This window comes from Lycorma delicatula, chromosome 8 (genome assembly GCF_047948215.1).
Source record: "Lycorma delicatula isolate Av1 chromosome 8, ASM4794821v1, whole genome shotgun sequence".
In the NCBI taxonomy this organism is placed as follows: Eukaryota; Metazoa; Arthropoda; class Insecta; order Hemiptera; family Fulgoridae; genus Lycorma; species Lycorma delicatula.
In genome coordinates, this window is record NC_134462.1 from 9,893,826 (window position 1) to 9,911,474 (window position 17,649).

At 28.5% G+C, this 17,649-nt stretch overlaps 1 protein-coding gene across 5 annotated transcripts in view; it reads right to left on the reverse strand.

The window, feature by feature from the left end:
* Positions 1-76: 76 nt before the first annotated feature.
* Pur-alpha (Purine-rich binding protein-alpha) overlaps positions 77-17,649 on the reverse strand; it is an 84,349-nt gene continuing 66,776 nt past the window's right edge. For all 5 annotated transcript variants that reach the window (XM_075372822.1, XM_075372820.1, XM_075372823.1 and 2 more), the window contains one exon: positions 77-16,800. In XM_075372822.1, the coding sequence (XP_075228937.1) occupies positions 16,651-16,800 (150 nt within the window). In that variant the 3' untranslated portion in view covers positions 77-16,650. The remainder of the gene's footprint in view (positions 16,801-17,649) is intronic.

Genomic DNA, 17,649 nt, shown 5'->3' on the forward strand with positions numbered 1-17,649 from the left:
AAATGCTTATAAAAGATATCTCATATATTATTAACAGATATTAACATATATTATATTTTTAATCATAAAAATAAGCGATTTTACATTTATCTAGATTTTATAAAATGGACACAGCTGGATACATGGCTTCATTAGTGAAGTAACTGTTCATTTGGGATTAGATCAAATCAACCTAGTTCAGGGCATTAAAACATTCAAATTAATAAAATTAAAATATCTATATTTCCTTCTTTTACTTCACATACAAAAACATAAAACTTGGAATAGAAGTAAAAGTTTTAAAAGAAGTAAATAATACATAGTTATATTCATATTTGAAATGGAAATTAAAAATTTCTGGTAAAAAATAAGTTTCATATTTTACAGAGCATATAGAGAAATAATTTCAACATGGCTGGCAGCTGTAGATTGATTACAACCCTTAAAGATATGAAAAATCAATTTGCTGTGTCAATTTCTGTAAGCAAAGATGAAAAGAGTATCAAAAACAGTCGCTCCTCATCTTAATAATGTGAATTTCAGTACTTTTTTAAAAACAGATTTATAATTAAAAACTAAAAGTCCATGAAATTAATAAACAGTCTAATGGTTAACACAATTATTGAGGGTAATAAAATTATTCCTACAATTATTAGCATGAACAAGAACAGACACTAAATGGATTCGTAATACAGTATGCTGGCTATCATTTTGTAACTGGGTTTCAAACTTACAAGCCACAAATAAACAAGCAGTACAGGTGCCTACAGATCAATAAAGCTGCAAAAGATATTTTTCCAGAAAGTTGTTTCCACAAAGAAAATTTTTGCGAATGTTCTTTTAGCAGAGTGTGCCATCAGTTGTAGAAACCTGATATTCCAAAAGAAGCAATTGAAATAGCACAAATGATTTCAGAGACCAATGTAATTTTAAAAAAAACATAATATAAGGAAAATGAGCACTATGCGATTACTATAGGCTGGTTCAATAGCAACAATGTTTAGTCTGTTTATTGAATATATAGTATTAAGAATAAACCAAAAATTAATATAATTAGCATTACTGTATTTATTAATATTTATAATAGCATTAAATGTGTTCATTTTTTATTTAAAAAAATTCCTCATATAAAACCTGATTTAGAAAATAAAGTAGCAAATAAATGATAGTCAACTATTTCTATTAACTAAATTGAAAGGCAGGTCAGGTTATTTTGGAGAGTATACTTCATAGGTTCCAATATAATAAATGATTAGTTTTGCAATCATTTGTCAAAAATGGTTCCTTAATTTGTTTCTCTTCAGCTAATTTTTAAAGCCTGAGGAAACTTATTGAAGTCTTGGCTCACCTTTCTGTAATTAATATCATAATTTTTATAATATAAAGGATACTTCTTTAAAAGGTTTTCTATCAAACAATTCCTTTCACTCTTTAGTTCCATTTTATAAGTTTGTGTATTAAGTGTTATCTAAAAGGTTGTACCCTTATAAGTAGACCTATTGGAAATATTTAACTAAATTAAGAATTTACTTAAATTTTTATTAAATCTAAATGGCTGATTAGGGAGTGGAAATCTTGCACTAAAAAACATTTTCAGTTTTCAGATATTATAATAACAGAAACCATAGAGAAAATCTGCTACATCTGTAGTAAATACTTAAAGCATTAACTGTTGAAAAATGTAGACCAAATTAAATATTTGGCATATACAAAGTTTTTCACTAGAAATACCCAATGCAGATTGCACAAATCAGTAATCTGTGCAAAATAAAAACCTAGTTACCTATTTGCATGATGCTTCAAAAAGCAAAAAAAACCCCCAATCATTATATATTGCACCATTCAATATTTTAGTATTACCCATACAACATTTCTGAATCTATGCAACTAAAGAAGCTTGTTATACCATTTTAGCACTATATCAACACAATTTAACATTAAGGCACTGTATAAAAGTTTGTTGAACAGTTTTCAAAGCTGAACAGACATGTTTTATCATGTACATGCGTGAAAAATATTTCATTTTTACCTATGCTTAATTATTCTCGACACATAATCAGTATCTCTGTTTTAAGGAAAATTTACCTCATTTTTACATGACGAATGCATTTTACCAATTCACATTTCTCATTAATAAATACATACAAGTTACATCAGCTTATAAACTTTATCAAGATTTAAAACATACTTACTCTGAGTTTTACATATCAAGTGAAAATTGCACAAGCCTTCAAGGCACATGATTTTCTTGACATTCTCTAGGCAACAAAGGGAGCATATCGTAATTATATTTTTTTTTTTGGTAAAAAATTCTGTAAAACAACTTGTCTGACCTGCTATATCTGTATTGTATTAATTATTTTGAATTTTTTTTAGGCAAGATTTCATATATATCTACCTCTGTCACTGTACTCTGTGTCATTGAATTCAAGACAATATTTCACATTTCCACATTTATGGGTTTTTTTCACCAACATAATAGAATATTCAGCCAGTAAATATTCATTACATTATGCTGCTATACAGAAGTCACTACATACAAATTTCTTTGACTATCAATGTAAATGATCAAGAATCAACAACTGGGGTCCTTTAAGTATAAAATAATTAATTCTCACAAGAAGAATGTAAAGAGTATTAATATTTCAGAATATTTAAAAAAATGTAAACCTTTCCTCTTGATTTATAACTTCACTGTGTAGTTAACAAACCTTATTAACAATTTTATATCAGTCTATCCTGCAAGGACTGATCGAATCTTGATTATGCTTGTAAAAAATAACAAACTGACTGTTGATAAAAGGATTGGACACAATCAGTACAATTTGTTTTAATAATGGCAAAAATGAATAAGGAGGATTAGAAAAAAAAATGCTAGTAAACCATAACACTTTGAAACAACCGTAGACAATATTTAGCTATTAAGAAGGGTTGACGACACTGCTGCATCTTCTTTTGAAATATTTTTTTATTCATTGGTACTTTTTTCTAAGGATAAAACCTAGAGACAATAAAAATTAATTCTATAAGTATAAACAATCTTCAATATTTCATAAAATAAAGATTTTTAACTTTTGTGGACCATAATATTATCTGCTACTATTCATTTCTGATGTTAATTTAATATAAAAAAATTTAAGCACCTTGAGAACATTATGAAATGAATAGCAAGGGCAGAAACACACACATGTATATATTTATCTAATACTATAAGACATTCAAATCATTAAGGTTTTAAAAAATCAAGATTTAGTAATTATGAAATCAATTCTATTAAAATATTAATGTTTAAGATTGTCTTCACAAAAAGAAATGAATTAAAACAAATGAGAAAATAATAGTTCATGAAAAATAATTTAGTGTTTTTGATTACTGGGTTATTTTGTTACATCCTGCGTAATCTGTTGGTCACTAGTTTTAATTAGCTTTGCCTACAGCAGATCTGTGTATCTTTGTCTAAATTCCAAACAATAATAAAAAATATTACTTATATATGAAAAAAACATTTTAATACCAAAAATGTATAATGAAGTAGCTTCTCCAAAAGTAAGCAAAGGTTGGAGCTAACAGAAAAAAAGAATTAGTATTACATCATTGGCACTATCATCTAAAAGTTAATTTTACATGCTATATCATCTACCCTTATATCAATTCTATACCAGAACCTACACCTGATAACAGGATAATTGGTGCTACTAAAAGAAGGCATTTATGTTACTACCAGATATCAGCATTAAAAATTTGACTGCTAGTGCTTTTCTGGTTTTACATAATTAAAAACATATAATTAAATAAAAAAGACTGAAGAGTGGACTTAATTTCCACAATAATTTTCACTGTGTTAAGATGGTAAGAGAAATAAAAGATTCATTATGTGCAACTCCTGTGAAAAACAGGTATAAATGATAAATTGGAGAACATGTTAATAATATTGCTTAAAGATACTATGAAGGAATCCCTTTTAACCACTAAAGGGAATTGCAAGGAACAATACAAAATTACTTAATAGTATTGTTATAGATCAAGTAAACATTCATTTTTATACAGTAGTGTATCTAAATAATTGCACTTTCAATGTCATCTTCATTTTTAACCTATATGACTAAAACATTCTTTGTATTTTAATCTACTAGGAACACCCAGTTCAACTTGAGGTATTTGTATGTAGCACAATCCAGTTTCTCATATGTAATAATGAAGGAAACTAGGTTATAACTTAAGATAATGGAGAAACTAATCTCTCACATTAAAATACGTGGGGTCTTTTACATTTGAGAATGTATGAGAACCATGGTGAATGTTTCCACAGTGTATGAGAAACACTGGATTTTATAAAGTAACAAAGCATGTTGATAAATGGAAATGTAACTGCAGAATGGCAAAAAAGGTATTACAAAAGATTATTAGCTGTAAAAATAAGAAAATTTCATCATACTAGAAAAACAAGTGATTAACTTCTTATCAGGCAGTAATGTTAGACCGTGTAACAAGAACGGTCTTTTTTTTATGAAGTGTTTTTACTGTTTTATAACATTTAGGTACAATTCCTGTGAAGTATCTTAACTAAAAAAGTACATGTTAACTATGTTATTTTGCAACTTGATGGTTTCACAAAAGCCAGAATATATAAAGATTCCATTAGAATCAAAGAAACTTAAAGGGTTTCAAGTAACACACAGTAGTAGACCAGGTATTTTAATAAAACCTCCCTATAAATCAACTTAGTTCCCACTTTGAATAGAAGAAAAATAGCCCTATTTTTATTTGCAGTAATCAAAAATTTGGAAAATTCTATTATAATTAATATTAGATTATGCATCTGTGCCAAGTATGAAATTTTAAAATTAACCCTTCATGGGCAGCAATGTTTTATGGCTGTAGGCAAGACATTTTAAAAAAAAAGTTTATGCAAAAACTTAAAGTAACTTAAAACATGCACTCATGTATAAAAACAACATATACATTGTGTTTTTGCTGAATTCTGCCACCAATATGGTTAAGGAAAAATGTTTATTTCGTGAGAAAAGGCTTATATGAAAACAGCATAAGTCTCACTTACTGCACTAGAATTTACAAATTATAGGTGATGATTTTGGTAATGTTTTACATCAAGTTCTTTTCATGAAAAAGACACTGAATAATAATAACAGTACAAATGTTGATGGTAATATAAAAACAGATATTCTGAAGAAGTAGTGCACCTAGTCGGAGAATAGTATATGTTTTATTATAATAATATAAATATTTTTATTCATTTCCTTCTGAAAATTGTTTGAATTCAAACAAAGCAAGCAAGAAAATGAAGTTTTGGAAGGAACAGTTTATAAACAAATTACTTAAAAATGAGCAAAAAACACGAAAAAATAATGCACGCATCTTGTTACATACACACAGTTATTGAACTCATCTGATAACTGAAGTAAAATGGTTCCCAATCACATTGTATCAGGAATTTCTGCCTCAAAATGATTGAAAGAACTTCTCCTGCCATCTCTTGGAATTTATATGTAAGTATGTAAAGACAAATAACTGGTCACATTCAGGCCCATATATGGGTTTCCACCCACGAAGGTAATAATTTTCTTACTGGCAATATATTTTAAATTCAAATGCAATAACTATCCATAAAGCTTTTATTGGCATAATTGAAATGAAAATATTAGCGAAGTAATAAAATGGATGCATGTAATAAAAACAAATTATCATAAATAGGTTCGGTTGTATGAATGTTGCATAACATGCCTTTCTATATTATTCTCTGCACATGTCTTATTTATATTAAACCGATATAAAGATATACACACCTGTTTTTTATGATCTCCAGTAAAACATTTTATTCTTATTATAAAAAACTTTTTCAAAACTGATAAAAAAAGGTAATTTTAAAATGAATTCATGAATAATTTGTACAATCATTACTGATTTTAAAAAACACATTAAACAATAAACTGATTAATTTAAAACAAATTAGACTTTGGTTATTTTCAAAATAGACTGATTGTATTGTACAATGATACATTTTGATTTGTAAAATTTGTTATTACAAACTGGTGAATAAATATAATTCTTAATCACCAAAGGTGGGAATTAAGAATTACTTTCATGTATGACTTCATTAGGGTGGTGGGGTTTTATTTGACATCATGCAATTTCAGTTGTCACGGTGTTTTTAAAAGTCGAAATTCAGTTTCTATTCAATGTATTATGGGTAGAAAACTTTAGAGCCATCAGTTCACTCCATCATTTCATACGCTGAAGAACACTGAGGCTGTTAAGAGGTGATAAAAGAACTGCCTGCCTTTAATGTTTGGTGGTGAGACCACCAATGGTTGTGCAGCAGTTGCAGTCAAGTGATTAAGGAAAATATATGTTTCACTAAAAAGCAATGTTAGAAACGTTGGGTGAAGTGCATTTTTTATTCATCTGGTAGTGCAAACAAGTAGGATTTTTAGTTAAGTAGTGGGTAAGCTCAAAGGGTATACACAGAAATTTGCATTACAAAAGAGTAAAAGAAGGGATTTTTTTGGGGACACTTCCAAGACAATTCCATGATGGAAGAATGCTTTCATAAAAATTAATTCAGTTTTTTCTGATAGGCTTTAAATGGCATTTATCACTGTCTAAGTAAAATTTTTTTTAACAAATTCAAACTTAGTTATTAAAATTAGAAAAACCATCTCTGCAACAAGAACATCCTGGAAATTGAAGTGTGTCAAAAATAAGGATAAAATAAAATTGACCAAACTATCCAGTATAATATATATCATCAAAATTAGATATCACTGGTTGCAATTTCAGTCACAGAATTTACGGTAAATAACAAAGCCAATTCAGGATTAACAAAATTTATATATACAAAGAAATTTACTACTTTTTACTTAGATGTACACATGCAGCATAAACATGCTGTCTGGTCTGTGCACAGAAATAAGAAATTTATATCACAATCTCAACTGTTAGGTAAACTGAACATAACATCAAGATTTTTTTAAAAACAATTAGCAAATTTTAATTTAGTCAACCAAAATTTTACTACTTCCTATAGTTAAGAAAAAAAAATAGAGCAATTTTAACGAACATTTATGAATCTTTTTTAGTTTTTAATTATAAATTGACAATTTTAAACAAAGTAGAAGAAAACGACATGTTATAGAGATTTAATAAAAGAGATAAATCTACTTAAGTAATCTGGCATTTAATTATATATTATAATCTAAGCGTATTGTATTGGGTTATTTAACTAACTTTATTATTAAATGGGTGCATTGTAATAGAAAAGTTTTACTAAACTGGTGCAATATTATCAAAAATATTTTACTAAAAAAGAAAACAAGAGAGGATTGTGTTCAGGGGAATAATGTTGTTTTCATATTTACTTACTGGTAAAATATGAATGTATGAGCATATTCTACATATGCATATGGATTGTTATTTGGTTATACATAACTTCTTTTATAAATACAAAGGATTAGAATACTACTTTTTTAATTTGTTATATAAAAGTGGATATTTTACTACAGAAGTAATATTCTCCTTATCAATAATACATTGAAATTTAAAAAAGAATTAATGAAATATACTAAAACCTCATTTTAAGCGACTTATTCTATGTTTTAGTTATAAATAAAAATTTTACTCCAGATAAATGTTAAACACTAAAAAACTTTATTAAAAATAAATAGAAAATGATTATATAAAATTTCTTTAAATAAACCATGACATTATAATTATCTAAAACAATCCCAATACCACAAGTTTCACAACCATAATGGTCATATTCCTGCAATTATCATGAGTCAATGCACGATTGCCAATATGAGATGATAAAAGGAAATTTAAAAAAATGTATATATTGTAAGAGGCTGCATCCACATATAATAGATCATTTAACTTATTAAACAGCTCATACTATCCTAAAATTGAAATTTTACAGCATATATTCATAACTTGAAGTCACAATTCAAAAGAATTTCTAAATTTCTCCCCAAAAGAAACTACAAAAGTGCTAATTGTTGGCTTGTTTAATCAGAGTGCACTGGTTGAGTAGCTGACTAACCGCTTGATGAATACTTTTTAAATAGTGAATACAGTACATTTCTCTAGTAGCGAGATATTAAAATATTATGGTATAATTCAGGGCCACACATTCATATGCTACATCATTGCTGATTTTATTGTGGACATTAAGTTGGCTTGTTAAAGTTCTGCTTACAAGAAATATTATCTACAAGTATTTTATCGCTTTTGAGTTAAAATGTATGTTTTAACCATTCATAAATACTTAACAAATTTCTAACAATAGAAAACTATATCCACAAAAAAATTGATAGAACACTCTCTTTCCTTGAGCATATTTCATCTCAATTAGCTTAGCATTTTATAACATAAATATCAACAATTCAAACACGCATAGGCAATTTCCACTATTTTATTTTCTTCAAGTAGTAATGATAATATGTTACTAAGAGAGGTTATATGCTTTTGCCACCAGCCAGAAAAATTATGAATGAAAAAAGCAGTGATTTACAACCAAAAGATTTACAAGTTATAATACATTTTTACACAAAATGTATTTGACTACGGATTTTGACAATTAGTGAAATTTTGGGATAGCAGCACTCTAGTGAATAACAGAATTTTAGAATGTTTTGTAGACATTGAAAAAAATTGAAATATTTTACATCAAGTAATCATGAAACTGATCATAAATACAAGTAAATTACCCAAGTCAAGAACAGTTTATAATGTGATCTTAAAACTAATAATGGTGTTTTTTTTATTAAAACAATAAGTTTTCATTATAAATACTAAAATTAATGTAGCTTACTGACAAGGAAATCTATAAGCACCTAAGTAACTAATTTAGAGATTTTACTGATGCTAAATCCGAACTAACAGAGTATAATAAAAGTAAATGTGAACATTTTTACTTCAAAAAATTTATTCATAAATATTGTTATTATTAAATCATCTTTATCCTACACATTCAGGGATTGTGTGTGTGTGTGTGTGTGTATACACACACAACTATTGTCTAATAAAAAAATGTGGATTATCACTGTAGAATAACACAGCCTTTAAAAGCTCAATCTGTAGGCTTATTACTTTCATGTAAGGACTAAATGAGAATGTTTTTTTAGATCCAATGCAGAAGAAAGATCCAATATGCTTCTGGATTGCTCAGAAAACAGAATAATAATTTTTATAGTCGTACTGTCATCAATTAATCAAAATATGTAGGCATAATTAATTTTTTTTACATTTCAACATCAATCTAATAATTGTAGGATGTCAAAAATTCTTTCAAAAAAACTAATTGCTACATCTTCCTTATTTAAAAAAGGTAATAATAAATAAATACTAAAAATATGTTAGGACAATATCAGTTGCATTAGGCAAGAACACTAAAAACTTATTTAAATGAAACTGTAAGCAAAAAAATACCTTAGGTAATGCTCTTAAGATATCCTCAAATTTATCATTCAGTGGAGGAGAGTTGTTCAGGGTATAGAAAGGATAATAAGGTATAGTGTGAGCTGCTATTGTTGAGCCTGTGAACTAAATTTCAATCAATCAAATTTTATTTAATTTCTTATTATTAAAGGAAAGGAGTGGATCCTCATTTTATACAAATAACACTAATTCTAAAAAAAAATTACATTTTTTTCTCTGAATGACTACATAATAAACATTACTTGTGAATATTGCTGATATTATTGACTGCTTCTATGTTTTATAACAAGAGTTATTTTCCAAAAAGCAACAGCCACTAGTGATTTATAATTTTCTATTAATTTTTTCCTTGCTGTTAAGAGCCACTCATCTCCAGAGATCACAGGGAGCAATTATTTTTGAAATAATCCTTTCACTTTAATATCTAATAAATCATTTTCTATTATTAGATATAAAAAAAAACTATCCTTAAGTTATACTCATAAGTTATTTTTCAAACATAACACACATACTTCCATGATTAGAAATGCAGTGTTGCTACAAAATCAAAGTGCACTATTGCAAATGGATGCAATCCACCTTTACTACCAATAAGTTACAAGCAGTTGTATTTATTCTAACTTTTGTCAAATATTACTTGTAAAAATAGTTTTTGTTTTTTACTGATTAGTTGAAAAGTATTCATCAATATACACTTCTTATTTTTTGCTCAATAAGAGGCTTATCTGAAAAAGGATAAGGAGCAATTGCAAAACAACAAAATAGTACAAGTATCATTCAGGTTATATTAATTTATTATTTTATAACCAAAAAAAAAAAAAAAAAAAATGTTTATAACATGTTTTATTTAACTTTTTTTCTTTTCTTTTTTAAGGTATTCTCAATATCTAATAATCATATAAACATCATAATGACAATATCAGGAGTGCTGCAAACCAATTAACTGAAGTTTAATAAAAAGATTTTAAAGTACTTCATTGTAGCACTGAATTATGTTGTAGATAAAAATAATAAAAGCACTTCTCTCTTAATATGAAGATGGATATCCATCACCTAAAATATATTTTTCTTTCTTGTAAAAACAAGCGACTTTCTTGATCACAAAGTAATCGGTACTGGATGATTATATACACTTGATAGAGTAAACCTACATTATTTAACTTCAGAGCATAATTGTGTACAGAACTGTATGACGGGATAACAGCCTAATCCATCCTCAAAGTCAAGAACAAGACTAAGAACACTAGGGTTGAGATATCTTGAAAGTTACCTCAATTCTCTCTTCACAAAAAGAAAATTTTAAGTATACAGAAAACTTGTACCTAAAATGATTCATTAAATAACACAGTGAAGTCCAGTTCATCCAGCCTCGTTTTATCCGGCCGAGGCAAAAAAAAATAATACGTGACCACAAAAAGCCTTGTACTTGTATGGCGCCTTCAATGTCTCAATAGTAACATCAATACTTTCATGTTCGTCTAAAGTATCATAGAAATTGGAGGTGTTAGGTCGTACAGTATTATTGTACTAGGCCTAAGTAATTCGTTCTCTTCGGCTCTGTACGAGGAGCACTGGTGTACAATCTGCATTTCATGTATTTTCTTCTGTTTACATCAGTTCAGTTGTCATTGTGCTACTGTGTTCTAACTGAGGTTATGTTTTGTGTATTTAATGATTTAAGACTGTAGTGGGGGGGGGGGAGATAGTGTTGTTTATTGTGTGCAAATTAAAGTTATTGTATTGAAATTTTATAAATGAAGATGAATGGTGGTGATAAGAGGAAATAACATGTAACAACTAAACAGAAACTTAATGCTACTAACAGACTTGATGCTGGAGAATCGGCCAAGAAAGAAGCTTCAGAACTGGAAGTAGGTTAAGAGTACAGTTGGTGACTGGAAGAAAAATTGTATTGAATTAGAGAAATGGTGCTCACAGCAAGCCTCAGGAAGACAATGAAAAAAGACATACATTGTAAAGTTATTGAGGCATTCTTTTTATGGCATGAAATAATGAGGGGAAAAGGTGTGCCATAAACCCTTATTGCAAGAAAAAGCAGGGAATTAAAAAATATAATAGAAGAGAGCAGTGAATTTACAGTCTGCAGCAATTAGACCGTTAGAAGAAGAGGTACGGCATATGCCAGATAACTATTTCCGGAGAATCTTTGTCCACTAAGACGCCGTAAATGATTTTAAGAATTTCCATAAATTGACACGTTGGCATGTCAGGTGACCAGATATATAATTGTGATGAGACAGCTCAATTACAAAATGATGCCTACAAAAACTCTAGCTGTAAAACAAGAAGCAAGGGCAAGCGGCTACAAAAGAAGCAAAGAATGAGTCACATTGGTTGTTTGTAGCAATGCAAGTGGCACCCACAAATTGAGACTCACACTTATACGGAAGGCTATGAAGCCGGGGTATTTAAAAAACTTAAAGTCACTTCTGTGATATACTGCATGAAAAATAGTTCGTTCTGTCAGTGGAGAAGTTTTTGAAGGATAACAAGCTTACAAAGGAAAGCCTTGCTTCTTGTGGACAATGCACCTTTGCACCCTATCAATCACAAGTTGCAAGATGGTGACAAAGTGCTTTTTCTTCCCTCCAAAGTCAAGCTATGGATCAGAGAGTACTGGAGACCTTGAAAAAGAAGTACTGTAGGCAGATTCTCTCTTCTTTGATTGAAGGCATCGAGAACAAGAAGGGATTTGTTGCATGACTGAAGCAGATTGACATCCTTGACGTGATTAGATGGATTTCTTAAGCCTGGGAAGAGATCTCACAAATCGCACTTGCCAGATCCTAGAAAATCTTACTTGATCGCCAGGGTGATAAATATGAACCAATACAAACAGATGACAATGTTGAGATTGTTTCTCTTCTAGTTATCCCTGGATGTAAAAGTGGGGAAATTTCTGATGTAAATGAGTGGATGGAAAATGATGAGAGAAGAGATCATGGATGAAGACATAGAACAAATGGTATCCAATGAACCTGCAGAAGACAAAGATGACATCATAACTTCAAGCTCAACTAAGGTTTCTCATTCTGACATCTTAAAAGCCATCGAAACCCTTCTTGATTACGTACCTGAACAGAATGAGGGGACTGCAGCCGACATCATCTGGTTACAAATATGGAGAGAAACCACAGCAAAAAAGAGATCAGAAAATGAAAAACAAAAAACTGTAAGACTTTTTTTCTAAATGAGTAAGATTTAAAACTATTTAAAAACATTATTTCACTATACAGTAATGGCATTTGAAAACATAAAATTGTAGTTATTTAAGAGATTTAATGATTAAAATTAGATTTTAGGGATTAAAATTGTGTAATTATACTGTAGTATATCAGAATGCTCTGTATTAAATTTAACTAGGGAAGGTAAAATGTTTTCAGTTGTACAAATAAACTGTATTGTATTTCTGATCTTCTGTATTGTATTTCTGTACAAATTATCATGCTTTTTCGCTACGGCTGAGTGCACTGCCACATTAGGCTGGACAAACTGTGCTTTATGTATTGATATTTGTTAAAAAATATAGAAATTCTTAAACTTATGGTACACGACTAAGAACCAAGTGAATTTTGAGTACTATGACGATTACAGAGTACAGTTTACAAACCCATTGATGCAACTAAGCACACAAGTTTATGTGATTATGCATGCTTACTGGCTGAAATTGAAAGATAAACGTTTTCACAGCGTTTTTTAAATATAACTGCTCAAAATCCCTTTATACAGATATAAGCTTTTCTTTTTTATAACAGAAAAATTAGATTCTTGGAAAAAAACACTCTTACAACTGTTTTGGCAATCAATGTTCAGCAATAGTAACAAGACAATCGCTCAGAGAAAAACATACTTCAAGAGTTTACTGTATCAAGAAATGATGATAAAGAAAAATTTATGTAGTATAAAAAGAGTTCCACATGACTGACTGGAATAAGAAAAAAGTAAAAATAACAAATTCAGTTATTATTTTTTTAACAAGAAAAAGGATGATTCTTTATATATATATAACATTTTATCATAATTCCTAACACACACTATCATCTGAGTTAATAATTAATTATAATAATAAAACATAAACCCACCATTAAATTTTTGTTTATACTTGCATCTCTCATCATTACTTTAAATACATTAAATATTACATTTCTTTAAATATTATTTATATAAGCTGATCTCACAATATGGAGTGTAGCTTTCCGCCTTTTGGGAAATTTAAAATGGCAGTGTAATTGCTAAAAATTAACGAATCGTTCTTTATTATAGTCTGATCCTTTGCTCTCTTTTCCAAGCACATATAATAATAATAACAATAATAATACATGTATTATAACATATTATTCTGCCAGACAAGAAATTGATCCTGCATCGCCATCAGAATGGAATCATTAACATTTCCAACTTTCTTTAATTAAAAAAAGTCCAACCAAAAACTATTTCATAAATGTAATAACACCACTAATATTAATTAATACTACATAATGTTGTTGCAACTCACTTTTCTTATTCTGGTAGCAAATCATAAACAAGAAACTGATTTAAAATTTTTTAAACATAAGTTGATCTATTCATGTGTTCATCGATAAGAGCACATAAAGAATTGCAAGAAATTATGTAAATAAAAAAGTTACAGTAAATTTACTTATTTAATAATAATTAGAACAATCTTTTCTTTGCTTAAAAAACAAAAAGAAAAGAGAAAGAAATACAAAGGACACAAACACCTTTAAAACAATTCGTATGTAAACAAGAGATGAAATACAGTAGTGATTTTAAAAATCCACTTTTATGAGGTCCAGCCACATAAAAAGTATTACACTATGCAGTAACCACTACTGTATTGCTTAATTTCTTGGTGAAATTTTGGTAACTAATAAATAATATATATTAGAATAATAATAATAAACAATATTTTTTAAAACGAACATGAATGTAAAAAAAAAATAATTTTGTTAAAATTAACAACAAAAAACAGACATATATATATATATGATTAATGTATAGAAAAAAACTGGGCCACAAGAATGATAACAAAATTAACATGTAGTGCCTGCATATTTTATTATGCAAAGAAAAGCATGTTCTGTTTATACAACATAAATAAACATTATTCATCAATATGATAAAACATTTAAAAAAAAAAAAAAAAAAAAAAAACTAAAGCGTAAAGGGCAAAGGGGGACTAGAAACAACAGACATACCTACACTTGCACGAGTTCAGAAAAAAAAGAAATAAGTCAATGGAAGTATATGGCAAGAGATTTTTAGAAACCCCTAGCCCTCTCGTAAATATATTATTCATATACTGTACAAATTTATACTTTTATTATTCGCATATATATAATTATATTTCTTCTTTTTTTCTTTTTTTTTTACATTTAATTATCATTCTATCGCATTTTTAAGTCCACTCTATTTTATTTATATTATTTTTTTATTAATTAAATATACATCCGATTGATTATACTTTTAAAACCATCATCCCGATAATTCTGTTAACACATTAAAATAACCTCTGCACAAAAATACTTGCACGATAATAAATAATAATACTTATTACTAACAAGTATTTTTTATACATTCCCGATTATGCACAACAAACAAATAAAGCAACTTAAATAAAATAAAACAAAACATTTTAATAATAATAATAATATTATTATTATTATTATTATTATCATCGACTACTAAATAATAATTATAATAATCCATTTTCTAATAATACAGCCCCTCTTTGATTTATAATATACCGCTAGAGATAAAATAAAAGCCATACACATTTTTTTTTTAAATAAACAACTTCACAGTTCACTTATCCAAAACATTAGTTTTTCATGCTTCAATGATTATTTTCTTTTTTTATTTATTATTAAAAAGGCTTGTGCAAAATAATAATAATAATAAGACATTAAATAATAATAAATATAATAATAATAATAATCTATATAACATCTGACAATTATTTTATAATACAATTATTTATATAAATTACAAATTCAAATAAAACTACGCTATTACATTATAACAGCAATAAATACATGTGCACACAAATAAAATGTTTTGGACAAGTCGGCTGTGGTGCGCTTAGCGCTACTTCTCCATTCACCGTTGGACGGAAGGAGAGACTCTGATGGCGTCACCAAATTAAAAAAGAAAAAAAAAAAGAAAACACTGGTCACCAAAATCTGTACTTTATGTACGAATCCACTTCACTTAAATAAGGACAGTAATAATAAGCTCCACTGAATTCATGAATAAAATTATTCAGTATTCTAAACCAGATTATAGTTAATAAGCATTTGAATATACATAGTGACTATGCAAGACAAAAATATATAAATGTTATAATAATATAAATAATAATTTATCGATCATAAACTATGAGTTTTGTTATAATAATAATAATAATAATTATAAAAAGCTTCGTACACTTAATATCAGAACAGATTTTGTTGCCCAGTTGCATTTAAGTTATTAAAACTTCAATTTTTTTTTGATAAACTAAAAATCAATAACACCTGTTTTTTTTTTAACAGAACACAATAACATTCTAGTGACACTTTACTTATCACTGTAAATGTTCGGTTGTTAACCGAACACAACAGTGATGCGTGATTCATCAACAAACAAGTACTCTGAGTACATTTAAATATAATAATCTATATCATCTTCCACGTAATCCACCGATCAACTTAAAAACAATAACACGCCTTAAAACTTTTTTAAAATACAGTAGTATCTCGAAATGAGTTTTGCACATCATCGAAGATGTTTCTGATCGTAAAATGGTAACGGTCAAAACACATCTTCACAGATATTTAAGTTATTGTTCAAAAAATTTCCACCCTCCATAGGCAAACAACAAAACAGAAACTGAAATCAATCCGATCCGACGATCTGTGAAAAACCGTAACTACTTCTCCTAATTGGATTATCTACCGACTAAACATATTCATTCGTACGTGATGGGTGACGGGTGACAGGCTGGCGGCCGGTCTTTCACCGATCATTCGGTACATCCTCCGGTATCTTTCAACATCTTAAATTATATTCACAGTCTTCCCGATCAAACACCATTCACCCTCATTCGTTCGGTAATCATTTGTTTGCTATGTTGATTTTCTTGGAGGGATAATTCAAAAGTGTCTATGTTGTTTGTAATTTTTTTTGTAAATTTGTTGTCTAACTGTCATGCCGACCTCACTTTGTGCCCGGTCCATTGTCTGATCCACCAACCGATACTTTCTCCCCTCCATCTTTCATTTTTTCACAATAATCTGCAAATATGTCACGGAATCTTGCCCATGACTTTTCTGGAACGGTAATAGCTGTTCGGAAATTAGTTTTTACCTGCAATTAAAAAATAAATTTAGATTAGTAAATAAAATATTGAACTATTACAAGATTCAATCAAATGTGAATTAAATCTGTTAGATGTGAAAAACAATTTATACTGCGCACACAGCATAAAATGAGAATTTTAATTTTTATCAAAAAGAATTTCTAATTCTTGTATATTTATACAGTCACCTTCAAAGTTGTTCCCATGCAATAGATCTATGCTAACATCTTTCAATCCTCAAAACAGTAGGAAATTTTCAATGCAGCCTTAAATCCACTATAATATTTCATCTATCATTGGAAATCATTCTCCTTTTAATGTTCTCTTAATCTGTATGTCACAAGAAAAAGTTGCAAGGGCCCATGTCTGGAGTATACGGAATTTGTGCATCACTATGGTGTTATTTTTGGCTAAATAATCATGTAGTGTAGCATGAGTTGAGTGTTATGATGTAAATTCCAAGAATATTTGCCTACGTTTGAGTAATGTTCTTCAGATTATATGTAAACAGTGTAAACATTAAGTAATATTGTTTTTTGTGTGTGCAACTGAAAAAAATTCATAATGGATAATGCCAGAAAACCTTACCATTTGATTGTGACCTCTCACAGCTTATTTTAGTCTTTGTTTTTTTTGGAAGCATCCATCAAGATGATTGAATCTTTGTTTTAGTATTATAACAGTACATTCACAAAATCTGTTATGACATTTTTATGCAAGTCTGAGTCATCAGCAATATCAGCTAACAATGAGATGGATATTTCTTTTGATGAAAATTTAACAGTTTTGGAATAAATTTTGCTGCTACTTATTTCTAATGTAAAATATCAGTCAAAATTGATTCACACAAGCCATAA